This window comes from Eulemur rufifrons, chromosome 7 (assembly GCF_041146395.1).
Source record: "Eulemur rufifrons isolate Redbay chromosome 7, OSU_ERuf_1, whole genome shotgun sequence".
NCBI classification, from domain to species: Eukaryota; Metazoa; Chordata; class Mammalia; order Primates; family Lemuridae; genus Eulemur; species Eulemur rufifrons.
In genome coordinates, this window is record NC_090989.1 from 125,046,249 (window position 1) to 125,066,401 (window position 20,153).

At 50.7% G+C, this 20,153-nt stretch overlaps 1 protein-coding gene across 1 annotated transcript in view; it reads right to left on the minus strand.

Moving 5' to 3' along the window:
* Positions 1 to 20,153, minus strand: part of SH3BP5 (SH3 domain binding protein 5) — a 73,904-nt gene that overhangs the window by 10,013 nt on the left and 43,738 nt on the right. The window contains exon 4 of the mRNA XM_069473263.1: positions 3,306 to 3,470. Within this exon, the coding sequence (XP_069329364.1) occupies positions 3,306 to 3,470 (165 nt within the window). The remainder of the gene's footprint in view (positions 1 to 3,305; positions 3,471 to 20,153) is intronic.

The window sequence follows — 20,153 nt, forward strand, 5'->3', positions numbered from 1 at the left end:
CTCACATGCACATACAACCTCCAGCTCTTGGAAGAGACCCCTTCACACACACACACACACACACACACACACACACATATATTCAGCTTCCCGCCTCAAGGGAGAAGGCCACCAAGCATTTGGCCTTGGTGACGTCTCCTAGGTGACCAAGGAGCTCTTCCACTTGCAGCCTAGAATCAGGCATGGTGGGGGGGGGGGAGGGGGAGGGCAAGGGAGGAGTAAGGTGGCACAGGGACAGGAGTGGCAGACTGGAACCACCCCCCCTCCAGGAACCCCAGAGAGGCCAGGTCCTGAAGGCCCAGGGAGCATGGGCTCAGTCCCGGCTCCTGCTCATGACAGCCCATAGGAAATACCAAACCACTAGCACCTTCCTGCCTGAGTACCGCTGGGTACTCAACGGGTGTGCCAGCCTGGCTGAGCACAGCCTCCTCGCTGGGTCCCACGCCAGAAGAATGACCCGACCCACCCAGCACACATCCCCCGGCTTTCCACCCTCAGTACACTCGCGACATTTCTTCCCAACACCACAGAACTAAGATCAGGGCCCTCCTCTGCCCAGGGAAGGCAGTGTCACTGCCTTCCAGTGTCACTCAGGGCCTTGATCAGCTCCTTGCTGATTCTTACTGCACCCCTGGGCCAGTGGGCCCCAACAAGGTGCTTCTCGCCCCCGTGGGGAAGCGGGGTGGCATGATCCCCCCAACATCAAGGGGGCTGCCTGAGCAGCTCCACACCTGCCTTCCCAGCTCACATCCACCGCAGGAGCAGGAGGAGGGGCTGACTCCACGCCCTGTCCTCTCCGGCGGCCACCTGCTGCCAGCTCACAAGCACTCGGTGCCCTCCTCTTCCAAGTCCAGTTACCCGCTTCCCCCGTCTGAGCTCTTTCAGCAGCCATCAGAAAAGCCGCTCCTCCCTCCCAGGATGCCAGCCCTCCTCTCCCTGAGGATAAAAGGCCAACATCTTCCCCCTGGTGAGCAGCAGGGACCCGGGCTCTGTGCCCTCAGGAGGCCACTCGACTGCAGGCGTGGCAGCTCTGCCTCTCGCTGTGCGTGTTTGCCAGAGCCCTCCTCAACCCCAGCACCGCGCAGAGAACCGCTCCCTCGTCCCTGTCTGAGCTATTACGTGTGGCCTAACGGAGCACACCAGGACTCCTGACCTCTCCTAGTATTACTGGCTTCAGGCATGGCTCCAAAGGTGGCTGCCCAACCCCACAGGAAGTCTACTGGAAAAAGGGGGGGGGGGCGGCCACATAGATGTCCTCGGGCAAGTAAGGTGGGGACACCAGTGTTCTTCCACTGTGCCTAGAGGGACCGTATGGCCCAAACCACAGGTAACACTTTCTTTGGAAGAGGAGGAAGATGAGGCTCCCTTCTCCTAAAGAAACAAGCTTCCTAGAGTATGCAGAAGCCAGACAAGGCAGGGGCATTAGGCCCTTCATCAAGCAGCTGTCAGCAAGCTGAACGTGCCAGGCTTTGAACATGTAGGCTTTGCGAGTGGTCAGCATGAGCCCCACTGGGGGGAATGCTCAATGCAGAGAGTTCCCAGCTACCTGATGCTGTTTCAAAGCCAAATACATGAGTGTCTGTCCCAGAGGAAGAACTACATTCTGTGTCATCCACATTCAGAGGGCACCTATAGTCTGAGTTTCTGAATGATACAGGGACGTGAGAGGAAAGCTTTGCCACAGGCTTTGTCTCTTGCTGGTGTCAGTTTTGAACTCATCAGTTCAATGAGAAGCATTTCCAACCTATGCTACTGTGAAGGAATCTGGGAAGAGCAATGTCAGCCCCAAGGTGGAAATCCTGGCCTGTAACCCAGAATACCTGGCTAATCTACAGAAGTTACCCCCATGATCAAGAAAACCAAATATCTGGGCTCTTCCTTTCAGTGTCCAGAGAGGGCACATATCAGCTGACCTTCCCAGGCCCTGTGAAGTCCTACATGACCTCAGGAGCCCAGAGCCATCTTGTACAGCCCCACAGGTTGTGCACTGCACAACTCCAAAAGGCGCTATTCCCAAAGACTGTTGTGTGAATGGTGCCCTTAGTTGTGCGACGTGAAGCTCCTGGGGACACTACTCCTTGAGAGGCCACCCACCATCCACTGAGGCTCCAGGACTTAAAAAAAGGATACCCAGGCCGGGCGTGGTGGCTCATGCCTATAATCCTAGCACTCTGGGAGGCCGAAGCGGGCGGATTATTTGAGCTCAGGAGTTTGAAACCAGCCCGAGCAAGAGCGAGACCCCGTCTCCACTAAAAATAGAAAGAAATTATATGGACAGCTAAAATATATAGAGAAAAATTAGCCGGGCATGGTGGCACGTGCCTGTAGTCAGTCCCAGCTACTTGAGAGACTGAGGCAGAAGGATCGCTTGAGCCCAGGAGTTTGAGGTTGCTGTGAGCTAGACTGACGCCACGGCACTCTAGCCCGGGCACCAGAGTGAAACTCTGTCTCAAAAAAAAAAAAATAAATAAAAAAAAAAAAGATATCCAAAGCAGAAACATGTTTTGTTCATCTTCAAAGAACAGATTAAATGATTTTTGAAATGATTTCTTATAGGCTGATAAGGATCTCTAGCTGGGGTGGAGGGAGGGCAAAAAGGAGGGGTGGCTTCACCTTTCCTTTTGTCTTAGAAAAAGCACCTACATTTTTTTGTCCTTTTCCTACCAAGCTTTGGCTTGTAAATTTCCGAGATTTCCAATTTCCCCTTCCATTTCTCACGCGATGACCCAGAAAAGCTGTTCCCAGTCCACACACCCACTAGGGGGCAGGAGGCTCAAGGCCATACAGCCCAGGTTTCAGGGAGAGGTGGTATAAAGTCAACACAGATTTGACTCGAAGTCATTTGTGTGTCAGGCTTTCTATTTAAGGAAGCACAAGGTCATCTTTAATTATGACATCGCCTAGGACGTGAGCCACTGTGACAGGTGACATTGAAAAGGAAGATGCTACCAGCATTAACTCTTAAATTTTCTATTTCAGCCCACAGGCAGACTCTCGAGGGAGTCGACGCCAAGACCCCTTGCAGGCCCAGCCCCGCATCACCCCTCTGTCCAGGCCCTCGGTGGGAGCTGCTGATGCCAAGCAGCTCTACCTGTCACTGTGTGACTGTCATCCCCGAGCATGGCTTAGTACCAGGCCCGGCCAAAAGACCATATGCAGATGACAACCTGTGACTTTCAGAGTGTTTTGAGGCAACCTACCTGGGAATCAAGTCTGTTACCTCTGCTGGAGGGGAGCCACCACCCACGCGTGTACACAGACACAGACACTCCCTCAACGCACGCACACCTGGCCATGACTCATACCCTCTGAGTGGCGTGATTCAGCATCTCCTGCCAGGCTGAGTCGAACTGCCGCTTGTCATCCTCCAGCAGCCGCTGCTCGGCCAGGGAGATGGTCTCCTTGGCAGCACGGAGCACCTCTGTGGCCCTCTGGAAGTCCTGAGTGGCTTTCTGAGCTTCCAGCTGAGCCTGCAAGAGAAAGATCCCTCGTGAGGCCTCAGGAAATGGCAGGAGCTGCCCGTGGCCCATGCTACCTTTCAAACAATGAGCATTCCAAGGCCTGGGACATGCTCATGTCTGTCTCTCCACTCTCAGAAGAGGCCTGGCCCCTGCAGGTCCTTGTAAATGCCAGATGGGGCATCGGATCAGAGAGCGAACAACCCTCCCGGTCCGGGACCCAGCGGGTTAGATAAACATGTCCACCCTCAGTCAGAATCAGACGCCACACCAGCCCCTCATGGGACGGGGATGTCACATGGCCTTTCTCAGAAGCCCTGGCTCCCTACCAAGGCCAAGGTGGAGAAAGTGGTCCTGACACCTTCCCTGCCCACATCTGTGGTTCAATTCCTGGCATGTCAGAACCAGAAAGGGCCCCGAGGGTCCAACAGCTTCCTCTTCCAGAAAGGAAACTGAGGCTGGGAGTCCAGAGCCTTCCTCAAGACCACAAAGCTGGTTAGGAGCAGAGCTGTGACCAGACTCCAGGCAATGCGAGTCCCAGCCCAGCACTGTCAGTCTGCCAGACAGTCCTCCGCTCAATCACAGGCACTGACACCAACCACGGGCCAAGCATGGCACCAGGCAGGCAAAGGGAGGGACCTGGTTATAACAGTCCCTGCTCCCAAGGAGCGTCAAGCAGGAGAATCAACATATAAATTTAGCTGATCACATGTCTGGAGCTGCCACCAGCCACGTGTGGCTACTGAGCATTTCAAATGCGACTAATCCAAATAGAGTGTAAAATACCCCTAATTTTAAAGACTTAGTACAAAAAAAAGTCAAATATAAATAATTTTTATATCGATTACATAATGAAATGACATTTTAGATATACTGGTTTAAATAAAATATATTAAAATTAATTGCACCTGTGTTTTTACTTTTTTACCGTGACTATTAGAAAAATTCTGTAGATGACTCATATTCGTTTCTTGTGGACAGCAGACCCCACGCCCACCCCAAGAGTGCGCCATACGGCTGCAACTGTGTGACCGCACCAGAAACTGGCAACGAGGCTGGGCGCGGTGGCCCATGCCTGTAATCCTAGCACTTTGGAAGGCAGGAGGATCACTTGAGGCCAAGAGTTTGAGACAGCCTGACCCACTCAGTGAGACCCCGCCTCTATAACAAATAGAAAAATTAGCCGGGAGTGGTGGCATGCGCCTGCAGTTCCAGCTACTCAGGCAGGAGGATCACTTGAGCCCCGGAGTTTGAGGTTGCAGTGAGCTGTGATGATGCCACTGCACTCCAGCCTGGGCTACAGAGTGAGACCTGTCTCAAAAAGAAAAAAAAGAAAGAAATTGGCAACAACACACTAGGGTCAGCACTCTCTACAGGCTCACCTTGAATGTTCCCCCCAGAGCACAAACCAGCCACTGCCAAAAGCGGACTTAGGGATCTGGCTGACCAAGAGCCATGCCACCTGCCCACGTGTGGTCAGCCAGATCCCGACCTCAGTTGCAGAGCCCTGGTGGGATACCCCTGGGGCAGCCCCTGGGACTCAGAGGGAGAGGGGAACAACAGGGACCCCACCCTTCCGCACAGCAATTCTCACGTGACTTAGAGGAAGTCTTCAGAAACCACAGGGCTAAGGATGCTTTTTAAAGAAGGTTAATAGGGAGGGGGAAAAAAAAATCAGGAACTTAGAGCACACCTGCCCCCAGAGCAAAGAACAGCTTTGAGACCCTGTGGCCACCACCACTCAGTGACCATGTACTGTGTATCAGGCCCAGACCCAGCCCTCCGGGAGATGACCATCTGATCGTGGAGCTGACGTGGGCGTGGAGAGGACATTCAGGAGTCTGTGACACAGTGCTGTATATGAAAGTGCCACAGTGGGGAGGGAAACTATTTCCAGTAGCGAGGACCAAGGAAGGCTTCTTGAAGGAGGACGATCGTGAACTGAGGACTGAGGACAGGGCTGACTGGGAAACGCAGGGTGCTGGTGGGTCAGGAGTATTTGTGACCCTGAAGACATTAGGAAACACAGTACCTACAGGAAATTTGACAAAGCCTTGGATCAAATGTTTAAAAAGGAATCAAGAATGGAAGCCTTGAATGAATACCAGGCCAAACCTCCAACCAAAGTGGCCCGGGGACCTGCCCGCTGCCACCCACCCCATGGCCCTGGTCCATTCAGGTGTGGCTCAGCTACACCAGTGAGGACAGGGACGCCTGTCCTCTGCAGAGCTGACCACCAAATCACTGAGAAGTACAAAAAGAAAATCAGTGTCTCGGGGCCACCCCTGCCCAACTCCTGATGCAAAAGAGAAGGTAGAAGCCTCAGGCCCCTGTGAAGAGCTGGCCCCACAGATCATTCATTATGGAAATTCCTGGCTAACCACCCCTAAGCAAGGACACGCAGACTGTACCTACATCTGGCACCTAAAACTAACGCCTACCCCATTCCACACTGAGGATAAATTACAAGTTTATCTTTCAGCTAACAGAACCGGAGACAAGACAGAATCAGACATTCTTCCACCTACCCCAGAACATCTACATAACTGATGCTTCCTTGACTCCCTGATTTTATATCAACTGTAGATTTCTTGAGCCTCCTGAGAATGTAACCACTTTGCCTCATCCTCTGCCCGCCTCCCCTGTTCCTTCTCTCTGTATCTCTGCCTGCCTTTAATACGCTGAAGGTTCCAACTTCCCTTTCGGAAGAACACCCACAGCTCGTCTGTGGTTCGTGTTTTTCCTAGGTGGATCCTCACAATCTTGGCTTAATGAACCTCCGCTGATTATGATATCAGTCATTTACTTGCTTGACAGAAGGAAGGCGACAGTACAACGTACCCTCAGCACAACTCAGCCCTCCCCACCCCGTGCCTGTAGCGCATCTGTGGTTCCTTCCCGCGAGGACAACGCTCCGGTCCACCTGCCCAGGCAGGTACAGGGAAAGGGTGGCGGCACGGGACCTGCTACTCTAAAGTTGCCTCACCCTCCTCCCACGGGAAGCCGCTTCTACCTCCACGCTTCAGACCAACTCCAGGGGACAATAATGAATCCCACAGGGTCCTAGCATCCAGAATAGGATTTGTATTTGTTTTTAAGAAATCTTAGTATTTCAATGTGTTGACATTTAAGTGTAAACTCTCTTCCCCCAGGTCTCCCTGCTTGAATTATGGACCTATTCTTTCTTCACGAAAAGATGCTCTCATGAGGACTGTCTGGAAGGTGGCTGGGGTACCACGGGCCCAGCGACTCTTCACACCCTCAACCACGCATCTGATGAGTTCCAAATGAGGGAACCAGATCTCTGCAAAGAGGGGAAAGAGGAAGCCCATCGCAAGTAGCCTTTGAGAAGAACAGGCTCTCCATCAAAGTCCTGGTGAGTTTCTGAAGTTTCCACAAGATTCCTTCTCTCCTGTACAGTGGCGTCAGAAACATGCTTGCCTTGTCATATCACAGGTCCAACTAGTGTGAGTGTTCACTCCACACTTAACCCACGGACACCAGATGTCATCTCTCCATCGTTCATCTACATATTCATTCACTCAAGCAGGTGTTGCGCACCTGTCCTGCACCCACCACCTATTCTCGCCGTCTGTTTTGGTCTCAGGCTGAAGCAAGGTGTCCGCTAAACACCCTATCCCCCGCCCTCACCACAGCTAGTGCCCTTGTTACTGAGCGCCAGCTAATGAGAGGTAAATGGACACGGAGTGAGACGTCCAGGAGGGCTCCTGTTATGGACTGAATGTTTATATCCCCCCAAAATTTACATATTGAAGCCCTAACCCCCAACGCGACTGCATTAGGAGGTGGGGTCTTTGGGAATTAGGGTTAGATGAAGTCCCAGGGTGGGACCCTCACAAGGGGATCTGTGACCTTGTAAGGTCTCTCCCCCTCTCCATTCACACGCACCAAGGACAGACCATGTGAGCACACAGTGAGAAGGCAGCTGTCCAAAAGCAGGAGGAGAATCCTCAGCAGACATGAACCTGCCGGCACCTTGATCTTGGACTTCCTAGCCTCCAGAACTGTGAGAAATGACCATCTGCTGTTGCAGCCACCCATTCTATGGTATTTTGATAGAGCAGTCTGGGTAGACTAAGAACAGATACTGGTAGCAAGAAGTGGGGTGATGTACCAAATGCCTAAAAATGTGGAAGCAGCTTTGGAACTGGATAATGGGTGGAGGCTACAAGTTTTGAGCTACATGCTAGAGATCACATTTCATAAAACATTTTCCAAAGCTACATATACGAGGAAGGACCAGGCAGGAGTACACGAGGAAAGGGAGCATCCTATTGTACCCTCACTAGCAGGATATAGTCCCTTCAACAATTATGAAGTATAATACTTCCTGGAGGCTAAGCTCTGGCAGGGAGGGCGCCCACACCTAAACAAGGGAAGACAGACGCATCCCTTACAAACTCTAATACAAGACAGACCATGGCAAGTGATGAGGTGGAAAGTGCAATGGGAACGTAGGGAGGGGAGAAAGCAATTTGTCAGATTCCTCAAACGAGGAGGGTGCCTAGCACTCTGGGAGGCTGAGGCGGGTGGATTGTTTGAGCTCAGGAGTTCAAGACCAGCCTGAGCCAGAGCGAGACCCCGTCTCTACTAAAAATAGAAAGAAATTAGCTGGACAACTAAAAATATATATAGAAAAAATTAGGCGGGCATGGTGGCGCATGCCTGTAGTCCCAGCTACTCGGGAGGCTGAGGCAGTAGGATCACTTGAGCCCAGGAGTTTGAGGTTGCTGTGAGCTAGGCTGACGCCATGGCACTCTAGTCTGGGCAACAGAGTGAGACTCTGTCTAAAAAGAAAAAAAAGGAGGAGGGTGCCAGGTATCACGCTAGGCCATGCAGATGCAGGAGGCACCAAAGAGTTTGCACACCTATCTAGGAAGAGTTTAGTGCCAAGATTGTTTCCCAGTGTCATCACAGGACATGTGACCTCCAAAGTCAGAACCCAATTCAGCAATCCCAGAGAGCGCCAGCTACCTGGTTCTCACCATCATAGGAAAGACGACACCTAGAAATCTTTGGCACCACTGATAACATTTACCTTCAAATCCTAACATAGGACCCAGGCCCGAGTATGAATGCATTATTTGAATAAGGGCGCCATGCTCACAGGCTCCATAACATGCACAGGTCACGCGGTGCTTCACTCACAATGGAGAAACCCAACAAGCAAACAGAAGAGGCGAGGCCCTGCTTGCAACAGTACCGATGTGGAAAATGTTAGTTTGGTGTAAGATGCAAGACAGGAAAAGTTTTAAATATCTTCATGACTCATGGACACTAACAGCTTTCATGGAAATAGCCCCACGGAGAGAATTTTAAGAGGCTGCTCATGAATGAATTTGATAAATGACCTTCATTAGACACTGGCCGGTGGCAGCTGTGACTGTGAAGCACGCAGAAGCGCGTGGGTGTTCCACAAAGTGTCGGTGGCAATCGGGGGCGGGCAGAGAGGCTGCAGTCATGCCGCTCTGACTCGACGCCCACTCGAGCCCACAGCTGCTCTCAGGACGGAACAAGAGCATCTGGACATTTGCAAAGGAACAAGGTAGAAGGAAGTTTCAAGATCACCCAGTTCGAGCCCCTCATTTTTCAAAGAAGGGCCCCCAATAGGTGATGTCACACAGCCATTTAGTGGCCTGCCAGAGCCAGAAAACCGGAGTTTGGGGCTATTTCTGCTCTACCCTGCAGTGGCCGCCCCCCAGGGTGACTCTGGCATTAACGTAATCACCGGACAACTGGACAGTCTGCCTGTCAGCAACACGTGGCAAGAACTGCTAAGGCACCAAGGACAAGATGGGAACTCAGAAGTACCCGGGACTGCCACCTCCCGCCTGCGGCTCTTGTCCTGACGCCTCGTGCAGCTCTGACACGCCAGCCGGTTAGCGCCAGGAACGGGAGAGGAGGAGGGTGCCCAACGCCACCCTCCAGCAGGTGGTGGCTCCCAGTCAGGGAGAGCACCCGTAGGACTAATCTAGTACCCAACTCCCAGCAAATCCAAAGTCTGGATACAGATGATTACAAAGAAGAAAACAATCATAGCAGTTATTATTTTAGCATTTATTCTGTGCCAGATAATGTCTATATATAAGGTGTTCTGAGTCCACTACCTCATTTAAATCTCAAAATAACCCTAGGCAGTCAGTCCAATTATCATCCCTACTTTATAAAGGAGACCGAGGCTCAGAAAGTTAAGTAACTTGCAGTGCTACCAAGGATGGAGTCAAGATTCAAGCCTGGCCCAGAGCCTTCATTCCAAACTTCTATTAAATGCCACCTGCCAGGGCTGCAAACTCCTGGCAAAGAAGCCCCAGGCAAGCTAAGCCCGGCCCTACTTCACGCTAACCCAGGCCACTAGCCCAGGCCACGGTGGTCACTGCCACACGGATCAGGATGGGTGGGGAGGTTTGCAGAGGGCATGAGTGAGGAGCCGGGAGGAAGGCCCACTGCCATGAGAGCCAAGCTGGTCCACGACCAGGGCGATGTGTGTGCACACACAGCAAGTCTAGAGAAGCTGGTCCCTAACGCCCTGTGCCTCTCTGAGCTCAGCTTCTACACCCTACTGTACTTCCTTGCCTGCTCTGAGGAACCATGTGGATCCCACTCACAGGGGAGCCAGGAGGAGGGATGAGAGACAGGAAGCACTAGGCAGTCAACATTTCTCCATCTTTCAAAAGCACGCACCCACTAGAGGGCTGGCCCTCCCTCCACCTGCTCCCCAGCTTCCCTGAAACCCAAACGGACTCCCTGGGGTTACTTAGGAACAAGTGGCCCAATGTGCACACACCCCCAGCACTTGATCACAGCAAGGATGGAGCAGTAAGAGGCTCCTGGAACCCCCAGATGCCGGGACGTGGATTGGGAGGGGGAGTGTCCCCCACTTTCTTCTAGAGAGGGCTGGAAAGACACCAGCCAGGGGAGGAGAGGCTGCTCCAGGAAGTCAGCGACTGGCCTGCAGGCAGCAAGGGGCCGCAGAGCCCTGGAGAAGGGAAGCCTCGGGGACGGATCCCAGCCCCTCAAGGGCTGGCCGAGGTCCTGGCTGGACAGGGGCAACCACTGGCCAGGAACCCGCCTGTCCTTTTTAACTTGGTACAGTTTTGTCCTTGCCTCTCCACAGCAAGTGTAGTAGGTGCTGCTGGAAAGAGCCCATCCCCCAGCTGGAAGCTCATGAAGCAAAGTCTTGGATTCCTTTCCAACCCAACGGGGAGGACAGACAGCCTCTGAAAGCATGGCCATCACCCCGTGGGTGTCAGTGAGGGAGAGACGGCCAGGACCAACACCCAAGTGCACAGCAAAAAGTGTCCGTCTCGGCTTCATTAAAGCTGTGGTTTTCTGCCCATCCTCTGTGGGGGATCAGCGGTGGACAGGCTGCCTGGGCCTCTCCCTTGCAAAGATGCCCGGTCCTAGCACTCCGCTCACACTCCGAAATGAGGTTAATTCAACACTGGCCAGAGACAAGTACCAGCCAGTTTGATAACACCACTTTGCCCCTGCGGATGTTTTGGATATATTTTAATCCACATTATCCCAGAATAGATAAATTTTCATTTGAAAGCATTTTGTAGAGAGAATTCCATTAAGCCCGTTTAGTTCCTTGATTATTTTTCATATCATGTTTCTAATTTTTTGTTTTTATTTGGTCAAAATTATTTTCAGGAGATCAGTTCCTTTCTATTTCCAATCAACAGACTTGATCCATTGAACAGTTTCATCCACATCAACCTTTGCTAACTGCAGCTTGTGCCACGGAGTTTTTCATTATTTCTATCCAACTCAACTTTTCTGGATCGGTTTTTGTTGTTGTTGTTGTTTTTGTTTTTTTGAGACAGAGTCTCACTCTGTTGCCTGGGCTAGAGTGCCGTGGCATCAGCCTAGCTCACAGCAACCTCAAACTCCTGGGCTCCAGCAATCCTCCTGCCTCAGCCTCCCGGGTAGTTGGGACTACAGGCATGCGCCACCATGCCCAGCTAATTTTTTCTATTTTTAGTTGTTTGGCTAATTTCTTTCTATGTTTAGTAGAGATGGGGTCTCGCTCTTGCTCAGGCTGGTCTCGAAATCCTGACCTCGAGTGATCCACCCGCCTCAGCCTCCCAGAGTGTTAGGATGACAGGTGTGAGCCACCGCGCCTGGCCTGCATCAGTTTTTTAAAACATCTAAGAATTTGTCAAACATACCGGACATCATTTCTCACTCTTCTCCAAAGGTTACCGTGTACAGTCTGAGCCACTGTCAGTGTGATATTGTGTTATTTCTCCCAACAACGTTTATTGTAAATGTACATGGTGTGTACTTAGAGAAAGATGAGAAAACTGCAAGAAGGTGTACAATACAAGTAGGGCCCGCTGCTGTATCTCTGGATGGCCCACCCAGCTCTTTAATATGTCCCAATAGTGTCAAAAGAGCCTCAGGGGGTTAGAAAAGTCAAGGTCAAACAGTTTTGCTTTGTCCTGAGGTTAAAGATAAGCTACTTAAAAATAAAAATTTTAAAAAGCCATTACTGGCTTCACAATACAGTCGTACAGCTGGGAGTGAGGCGGGTGAGTGAGGGCAGGGGTGAGATACAACCGCCCAGGGGCTGGTCACTGTGGAAGCTGGGTCATGAACACACGAGACTGTTATACCATCCTCTCCACCTTGTATATATTTGAAATTTCTGACCCAGCGTCCGGCAGGACAATCCCCACTGTGCAAGGTCACCCAGGGCCTCGGACTAATCAGGCGCGAGTCTGATTCAAGGGCTTCAGTTGGGGACACTGGGGGAGGTTCAACAAGAACGGAGCCCACCTTCGTCACCTTCTGTGCTACACACCTACCTGCAATGCACCTCCAGACACAGCACGCACACCCAAACCCCCAGAGGGCTGCCCCTTCCGCTCATGCCGAACTTGTCCCTCTGCCTGAGGCTGGCACCACATGTGGCCCCACAGAATCTCCCTGATTCATCTAAAAGCTGCTGGCAGGAGGGGGACACAGGCCTGGTGCTTCTCCAGGGCACAGCACACTGCTTAGCCCAAATCAGCGTGTCAAGGCCGCTCAGCCAGCTGGTTTCTGTGACCCCTCCCCACACTTTTGTCCTCTTCATAGTTACTGGCAGCTTACAGGCCTGCCAGCTACACACAGCAGGGCCTTCAGGAACAGCGCATCCCAATCAAATCCTTCCTGTTGCTGCAGGGACACAACAGATGCTGAGCCTCCTCCCGCCCACCCTCGCCAGAAGGGTGCACCCACGTTCCTCCTCCAGCTTCCTCCCGCTCTCGCACTCGCGCTGCCTGGGCTGGGGCAGCGTTCCACCACCGGCTACAGACCTACCGACGGGCAGGAGCCGAGGGCCAGGCACGGGGCAGCAGCCTGAGCTGGGGGTGGACAGCACCCCAGGGCGCCACCACCAAACCTAGACTCCTGGCCCACAGGATCAAATCATGGGGTCTTGCAATGCAAGGAGATGGAGGCAATGTGGACCAACTGTTTCATTTTGTAGATGAAAATTCAATAAGCCTAATGAGTAAACTGGTCTGCTTGAAGGGACAAGCCTGGGCATTCCACCAACCCCAATCCAGGCCGCCTTCCCCACCGGCCACACCCCACCATCACATGCCCGCACTCTCTCTGCCCCGCAACAGACATGCCATGTGCCCCATCTCTAAAGTCCTCAATGTGTGCACACTTGGAGAGTTCCTCCACTCTGGTGGGTTTCCAAGTTCAGCAGGGCTGTGCCTTCCTCCCTGCATGTCCATTCACACGTGTCTTCCATCGCTGCCTTCGCCCCCACACCCACAATGCATCAGCCTCACCTAGACACACACACTCACCCAGGGCAGCCATCCCATCCTTCCACTGGGATGCATGATGCAGACCAGCCACGAAAGGTGGCCTGGCCATCGCCCAACACTTGAGGGAGCTGAGTGCTGCTTTGTGCCACAGGGCAAGGGAGAGCTGGAATCCTGCACCTGGGAAACGCACATGCTCGGTAGTTACGCCTCTTGACAAACCTTTGCAGCTAACGAGTAGCTGCTGGTTCCTGACGAGGACGGAGCATAGGCGCGGAGAGGTGGGTGTATAAAGAACTAGGATGCCAGACAGGAAAGAGCATCGCCTCCCCTCAGCCACAGCTGGGGAGTCAAGGACCTGATGGCATCAGATGCCCTTGGCGAAGCTCTGATCCCGACTCCTGCCTCTCTCCTTCCTCTCTTTCCCACTGAAGAGCCAGGTGGCTGGTTGCTCCCTCTCCTGGTTCTGCCTATGTCGGCACTGCCCTCTCCACCTGGTGACCGCGAGCAGAGCTGTCAACACTTCCAGGGACTGCTTTCCAGAGACATGGTTCCACCAGCATCACATGGACAAACAGGTCCCCTGTAGCTCCCCAATCCCCAGGGACCCCAGCTCTTAACATATGACAATGCCAACAAAAGAAACATTCCGATGCCTTGCACAAAACTGGTATTGATTGACCAGGACAACTGGGCCACTATAACACAGCGGTCTGTGTCGAGAGAACTGGGAGGAGCAGGATATATTCCTGGCACCAACAATAACCATTGTCTTGGGTCTACAACCTTGAACAAGTCACTAAACTTCTCAGATTAGAACTCCAAGGCCTTTGTTAACTCCCAGGGAGCCTTAGTTACAGTTCTGAAAATACCTAATCACAGCAGGGACTCACAAGGAACCGTCTGTAAGGCAGTGTCTGCCTTAAACATGTGCAAACAGTGAGCCAGCAGGCTGCTTAGCCACTGAGATATTTTGCTTTTGCTATCTTTATTGTTGTACATGTTTGCAAATTTTCCGTAATAAAATGTTTACAAAATTGCTTCTTTATACATTTCTTAATCAGCTATTGCTTTGCTATTTATCTGCCACGTGGTTCTTTCTTTAAAACTATGTCACTGGGTTGACCAATAACATATTTTGAGGGGAAAAAAGGAGGACCACATAGTTATTGAATCAAAAACAGCTGTTTCTACTCAAATGCTTTAAACCAGTCACAAGAAAACATTTTTAAAACAGCTGGGGAAATTTGAAAAAGGAGTGGATACTAGATAATATTAACGAACTATTAATTTTGATAGATGTAAAAATGTGATCTTTTAGAGGTTCTTATCTGTTTGAGAAAAATATGTAAATATTTAGGGGTAAAGCAATATGATATCTGTGAATAGCTTTAAAATAATCAAGAAAACCACCCGAGGGAGAGGTTATCAATTGTTGATGCTGATAATGGGTACCCAGGGCTCTCTGATTATTCTCTCTACTTTCGTGCATGCTTGAGAAATTCCATAACAAAGAGTTGTAAAGAAATCTTTCTTGAAGCCTATTGTTCATCAGTTATCATTCTTGCAGTTATCCACCTGCCACATAATCACAAAACTCAAAAAAAAAAATAGTTATTCACTAAAAGAATAGGGAAACCAGGCCCAGGTCACTGGCTCCCAGCACTTTGAGAGGCTGAGTTGGGAGGATTGCAGGAGGCCAGGAGTTCAAGACCAGCCTCGGCAACATACTGAGACCCCTACCCTCTATATTTATTTTTTTTAATTTTAAAAAAGAAAATAGGAAGATCAAAAATATTTGTCAAAGGTCATCCTCACTAAAGGTAAAATTTTAAGTAAAACAAACCTAAAAAAGAAATTCCTATAAGATTGGCAGTGAGGGGAGATAAAGAGTCAAAGTGTTGACCCAATGAGACAAGTTTGCAAGACAGGAGCCGCTCCCAGCCCCTCAAAGCCCATCTTGCCCACATGCAATCTTTAAGATGCATCAAAATATTTGGGGCCCGACACTGGCCCCTAACAGCTTGTTAGTGGCTGCACCAACCACTCCAGCTGTCCGGAAGTCCTCATCTCTGATCTGAGTCTCTTCTGCTACGATTTAAAGCCCTTAGCTTTTTCTCTGTCCCTGGCAGAGACAGCACAGGAACAAAAATACACCCACTTACAAAGACAAAGCACATCATCTCGACAAAGCACTTTCAACAAGTGCCAAAACCAAACTGCAGGCACCTCAATAAGCCCTCCCCCTCCCTGCACTTTTCTTCCACTGCCCTGACACAGGGAGGATGAAATGAATTAGGACACTCAAGTCAGTGACAAGTTGGACAAAAAAAAAAAAAAAAAAAAAGCCGGGACAAGGTTGTTTATTAAATCCCTACTCTGTGCCAGGTGTGAACCCATGGAGTCCAGCCTACAGCCATGCTGATGAGCATTGGTGGACCCATTTTACACCCAAAGAAACAGCTTAAAGCACTGGCCCAAAGCCACACAGCTGGAAAGAACAAAGACTGGGACTCAAACCCAGGACCTCCAACTCCATGACCTGGAGAGGAAAAGCACAAACATGGGACCCCGTATTCTTCTTCTTCTCCAGTGGTGAAACCTACCAGACTGACTGTCTAGATCCTGATGAGAAACCAGAGAACCAACCGGGCCACCCTCAGTTTGATACATTCTCTCCACGCCGCCATCTGCACACCCACTTTGCCACGCTCTGTGGCCAAGAGTATCCAAAGGCCTGACTAGCCCTGTCCAACCCTTCCCCACCCCCAGCTCTGAACCAAGGGACAGATGGGCCCTAAGGAAACCTCCGCAGATACATCTGGCATAAGTTCCTACCTAGGTCATTTTTAAAGCCTTCTAACTGCTCTCCTAGCTTCCGATCTCACACGGCCAATTTAAACTCCACGTGATATAAACTTAGTTGTGCACAAAGGCATTTAGGATACCTGGTAATCTTTCTGAAGTGCATATCTGATGGTGTCACTCCCCTGCCTAACCTTTACCCCCCACAAAATCGGGCCACAGCACAGGTTCTCACTCCCACCCACCCCGTGAGACCCAGCCATTCACTCCCGGCTCTTTAACACGCCATTCCCTCTGCCAGGAACACACGCCCTTTAAAACCCATCTCAGGATGTTCCATCCTCTGAATTCTTACTCTACTGCAACATCCCAGACTCCTTTGTTGAATAACACTGTCTTCCTTTTGACTTTTCATGGGTTATAAAAAGATTCTTGTCTCCTTCCACCCCTTCCTCAGGGTGAAGGGTTCTGCTCTCGTAGGCTTACTGGTTTCCCTCTTTTTCGAACTCCCACTGAGCCTGAATTTCCCAGCACTTGACAGAGAACTCATTCAAAGATAGCCTCACTGCCCGACAGCAGCCGAGCCCACGAGAGTCTGCAGAACAGCATTTGTGAGAGCAGGAACTGCAGTTTATACCTCATCGCCCACGACTCTCAGCACAGAGACGAACACACGTCCCTCCAAAGCCATTCTCCCAGGTACTTTTGTTATTCTCCATCTCTACCCCCCAACCCTGGTCTAGAAGGCCTACGTTCCAGCTCCTGTGTGCTGTTTTGAATGCTCTGCTGACATAAGACGACTGATCGTCTGTGGTTCCTGAGCCACCCACCATTCCCAGAACAAGGACCCCAAACTCCTTCACATCACATTCAGACTACTATACTAATCTAAGGTTTTGAAGATAACCAGTCATTAAGGGATATCATTAAGCTCGGCACAGGGAGGCTCACTCTCTGGATTCAGAGAAAAGAGGCAGCTGGAAACAGGCCAGAGCGTCCATCCGTCCTCACCACCTGCCCGCTCAGCTGGACACGCCACATGCCAAACTCTCATGAGCTAATCCTGTGCTCTGCCTCCACCACAGACTGCTTTCCAACACACTTGACATAAATGGACTCAAAGCCATTAACATTCTCTGTGCCTCTGACGAGCAATACCCAAAAGAAATGATGGAAGGGAGTGTCCATCAACGGCCCCTCCCTGCAGGCTGGGATGTCCTAACCGGCTATATCGGCCAGGACTGGTCTCCCGCCAGCAGCACCTCACACACCACTTGGCCTCACTCCCCAGGGGCTGTCCTTGACAGAAGCAGAGGGCACACCCATTCTAGACAAAGTGACACCAACTCACTCTAACTCAAAAGCTCAGAGCTTTCTATTCCTGGCCTGCAAGCCTGGGAGAGGCCCATAAGGGTGTGTGAAGAAAGGAGAGAGCAGGAACAGTGGCGAACTCAGACCCAGGGACACCGACACACGCTGGATGACGAGATGCCTGGCCGGTCCCCCAGGCCCAGGACCCTCAGAGTCGAGGTGCTACAGCAGAAGAGTCCAGTAACCCGCAGCCCTCTGCCTTATGCATAGTACATGCAACTTCCATGATCTCATTACAGCAGCGCCACCCCAGTGACCTGGGAAGACTTACGGGAGCCAAAACTGTGTTACTGAATTTTTTAATTCCCACAATCTAGCATAGTGGCTACCACATTGCAAAGATTTAAGAAATATTTTTCTAATTAAGGTACCCAGCAAGGTAAAAATGATAATCTGTAAACAAGTCCCTTGTGGTCAATTATTTTAATACATTTGTGTTTTTCTTCTTCTCCTGTGGCTCACACAATTAGACAAATGACTCTCCGGGTGCATTTATTCTTGGAAATGGCCATTTATGGCAATGTAAAAATCCACCTAAATATGGTCCAAACTGTACACACTAAATAGTTGGTGTGCATGCCATTCTCAAGATCTACACAACTCTCCCTCTACTCTACCTCACCTTTTCCAAGCGGAACGATACATAACCCAGATCCCAATGGGTCTTCAGGAAATTCATGCCTGGGTAAAATTTTGCCCTCTCTGAATTCACAGGCCCAAGTTTCTGTCTTCTTTTAGCAGCCATCATAAGATAGCATATGTGAAAAATCAATATGAAAACTGCTCAACACCATGAACATACTGGCCGACACATCTTTTGAATTATCTTACTATTCACTTGGTCGTCTCAACAAGGTTACAAACTCCTTGAAGGCACTGTGACCCCACCACCACCACCCCCACCCACCCCCACCACCGTCACCACCACCAGGATGGCAGAGAATTTGAACTTAGAAATAGGTGCTATTCCAAGCCCTTCAGCAGCCAGGGGACACTGGCTCCCTCCTCCCGCCTCCTCCAAGTCACCGACTTCCCTGGGTCATCTTGGCACTATCTGTTGCCTGGCACACATAAGCACAGCTAAAGGAGCAACTGATTCACTGAAACATCAAATCCCCACCTCCGACAGTACTTTGCTCTGGGTCAGCATAACTTGGCTTAATTTTAACTACCACCTGCAAGAAGATCTCCAAAAGAATTCAAGGTCAGGGGGACAAAGATAACATGAGGGATTAATATAAACAAGAGTTAGCACAGCACATGAAAAAGCAGAGGGATCTGTTCTGATGCAAGTGCAAAGACAGGCAGCACGGCTGCAGCCAGCGGGCCCTGGCCAGCGCAGGCTGTCGGAAAGAGCATCGGGGCACAAGAGCACACACCTCCAGGGTCCCCTCTGGCCACCAGAGCCCAGACCACTTCAGGCCACCTAGGGATCTGTGGAAAAGATGGGAATGGCCTTGTGACAGGGCCAGGGCAGCAGCTGGGCCCCCTGCCTGGGGCGACAAGGCTGGCACAAGCTGGCGTGGCAGGGCCTCTCCATGTGAGCCAAGGCTCCCGGCAAATCCCCTTCTCTCCACCTGGTAGCACCAAGCAGAGCAGGTCTGAGGAACTCAGAGGCATTCTCCTAGCTCTAAGGGGTTGGAACAAACCACAGCCAATGGAACTGAGAAAGAAAAAGGACAAGATGCCCACGTGGGAGAATCCAAATGTCTCAGGGCTTAGAAAAGTATGTCTCAAACCTTCGTTACTCTCAGTTCCAAGCGTCCCTCTTCACAGCAAGTATCCACTTCATCTTTACTACGCACCATGCATTACTAAGACGAAGAAAGGATAAGATGCAATTTCTGCTCTCGAACTCCTGTTCCAGGGTGGGATTCTTAACCTATGATTTAGAGATTAAGAACACAGATCCAGACTCCAGATGTCTCAGTCAAATCCTGGCCAGGCCGCTCATTACCTCTGTCCCCTGAGCATATTACTTCTCTGTATCTCAGTTTTCTCATTTGCAAAACACCGATAATAACAGAACCTAACCTAGCTCACGCGCTTGGAGGAATGAGTGTGTTAACCTGCATAAAGTGCTTAGAGCAGGCAGACAGTGAGCATGATAGACGTGTAGGCTGTCATAAGTATGTGGCGTTAGCTTGTAGGTATTAACCCACAGGACACACGTGACATTTAAGGGGAGCTAATGAATACTTCCAAGTTATGTTTACCATTTACACACCCATGCACGTATGTCTGCTTTCAGAGGATGACGTCCATAACTTTCATCACATTCTCAAAGAAGCAGAGCTGACAAGAAGCTAAGGGATGGGGACCGCAGGATGGAGAACACAGGAGGGATTCACAGAAGTTACATTGACGTGTGCCTTTATTTTAATCCAGCAATGGGTAAAAGCTAAGCACTGCTGTCCAGAACTCTCTGCAATAACAGAAATGTCCTCTATTTGCACTGTCAGTAGCCATCTGCCACATGTGGCTACTGAGCACTCGAAATGTGGCTAGTGAGAGGGAAGAAATGACTTTTTAGTTTAATTTTTAATCAATTTACATTTAAGCAGCCATGTGTGGCTAATGGCTACCGTTTTGAGCACCACAGAGCTAGTCAGTCTGAGAAGGAAAAAGTCACAGACAAAGAGAACAGAATATGTAATGATGCAGAACATCTCATGATGTACTGGGAAATCGTGAGCACACCACCACGATGTACCCGGCAACCGTGAGCGGTGGC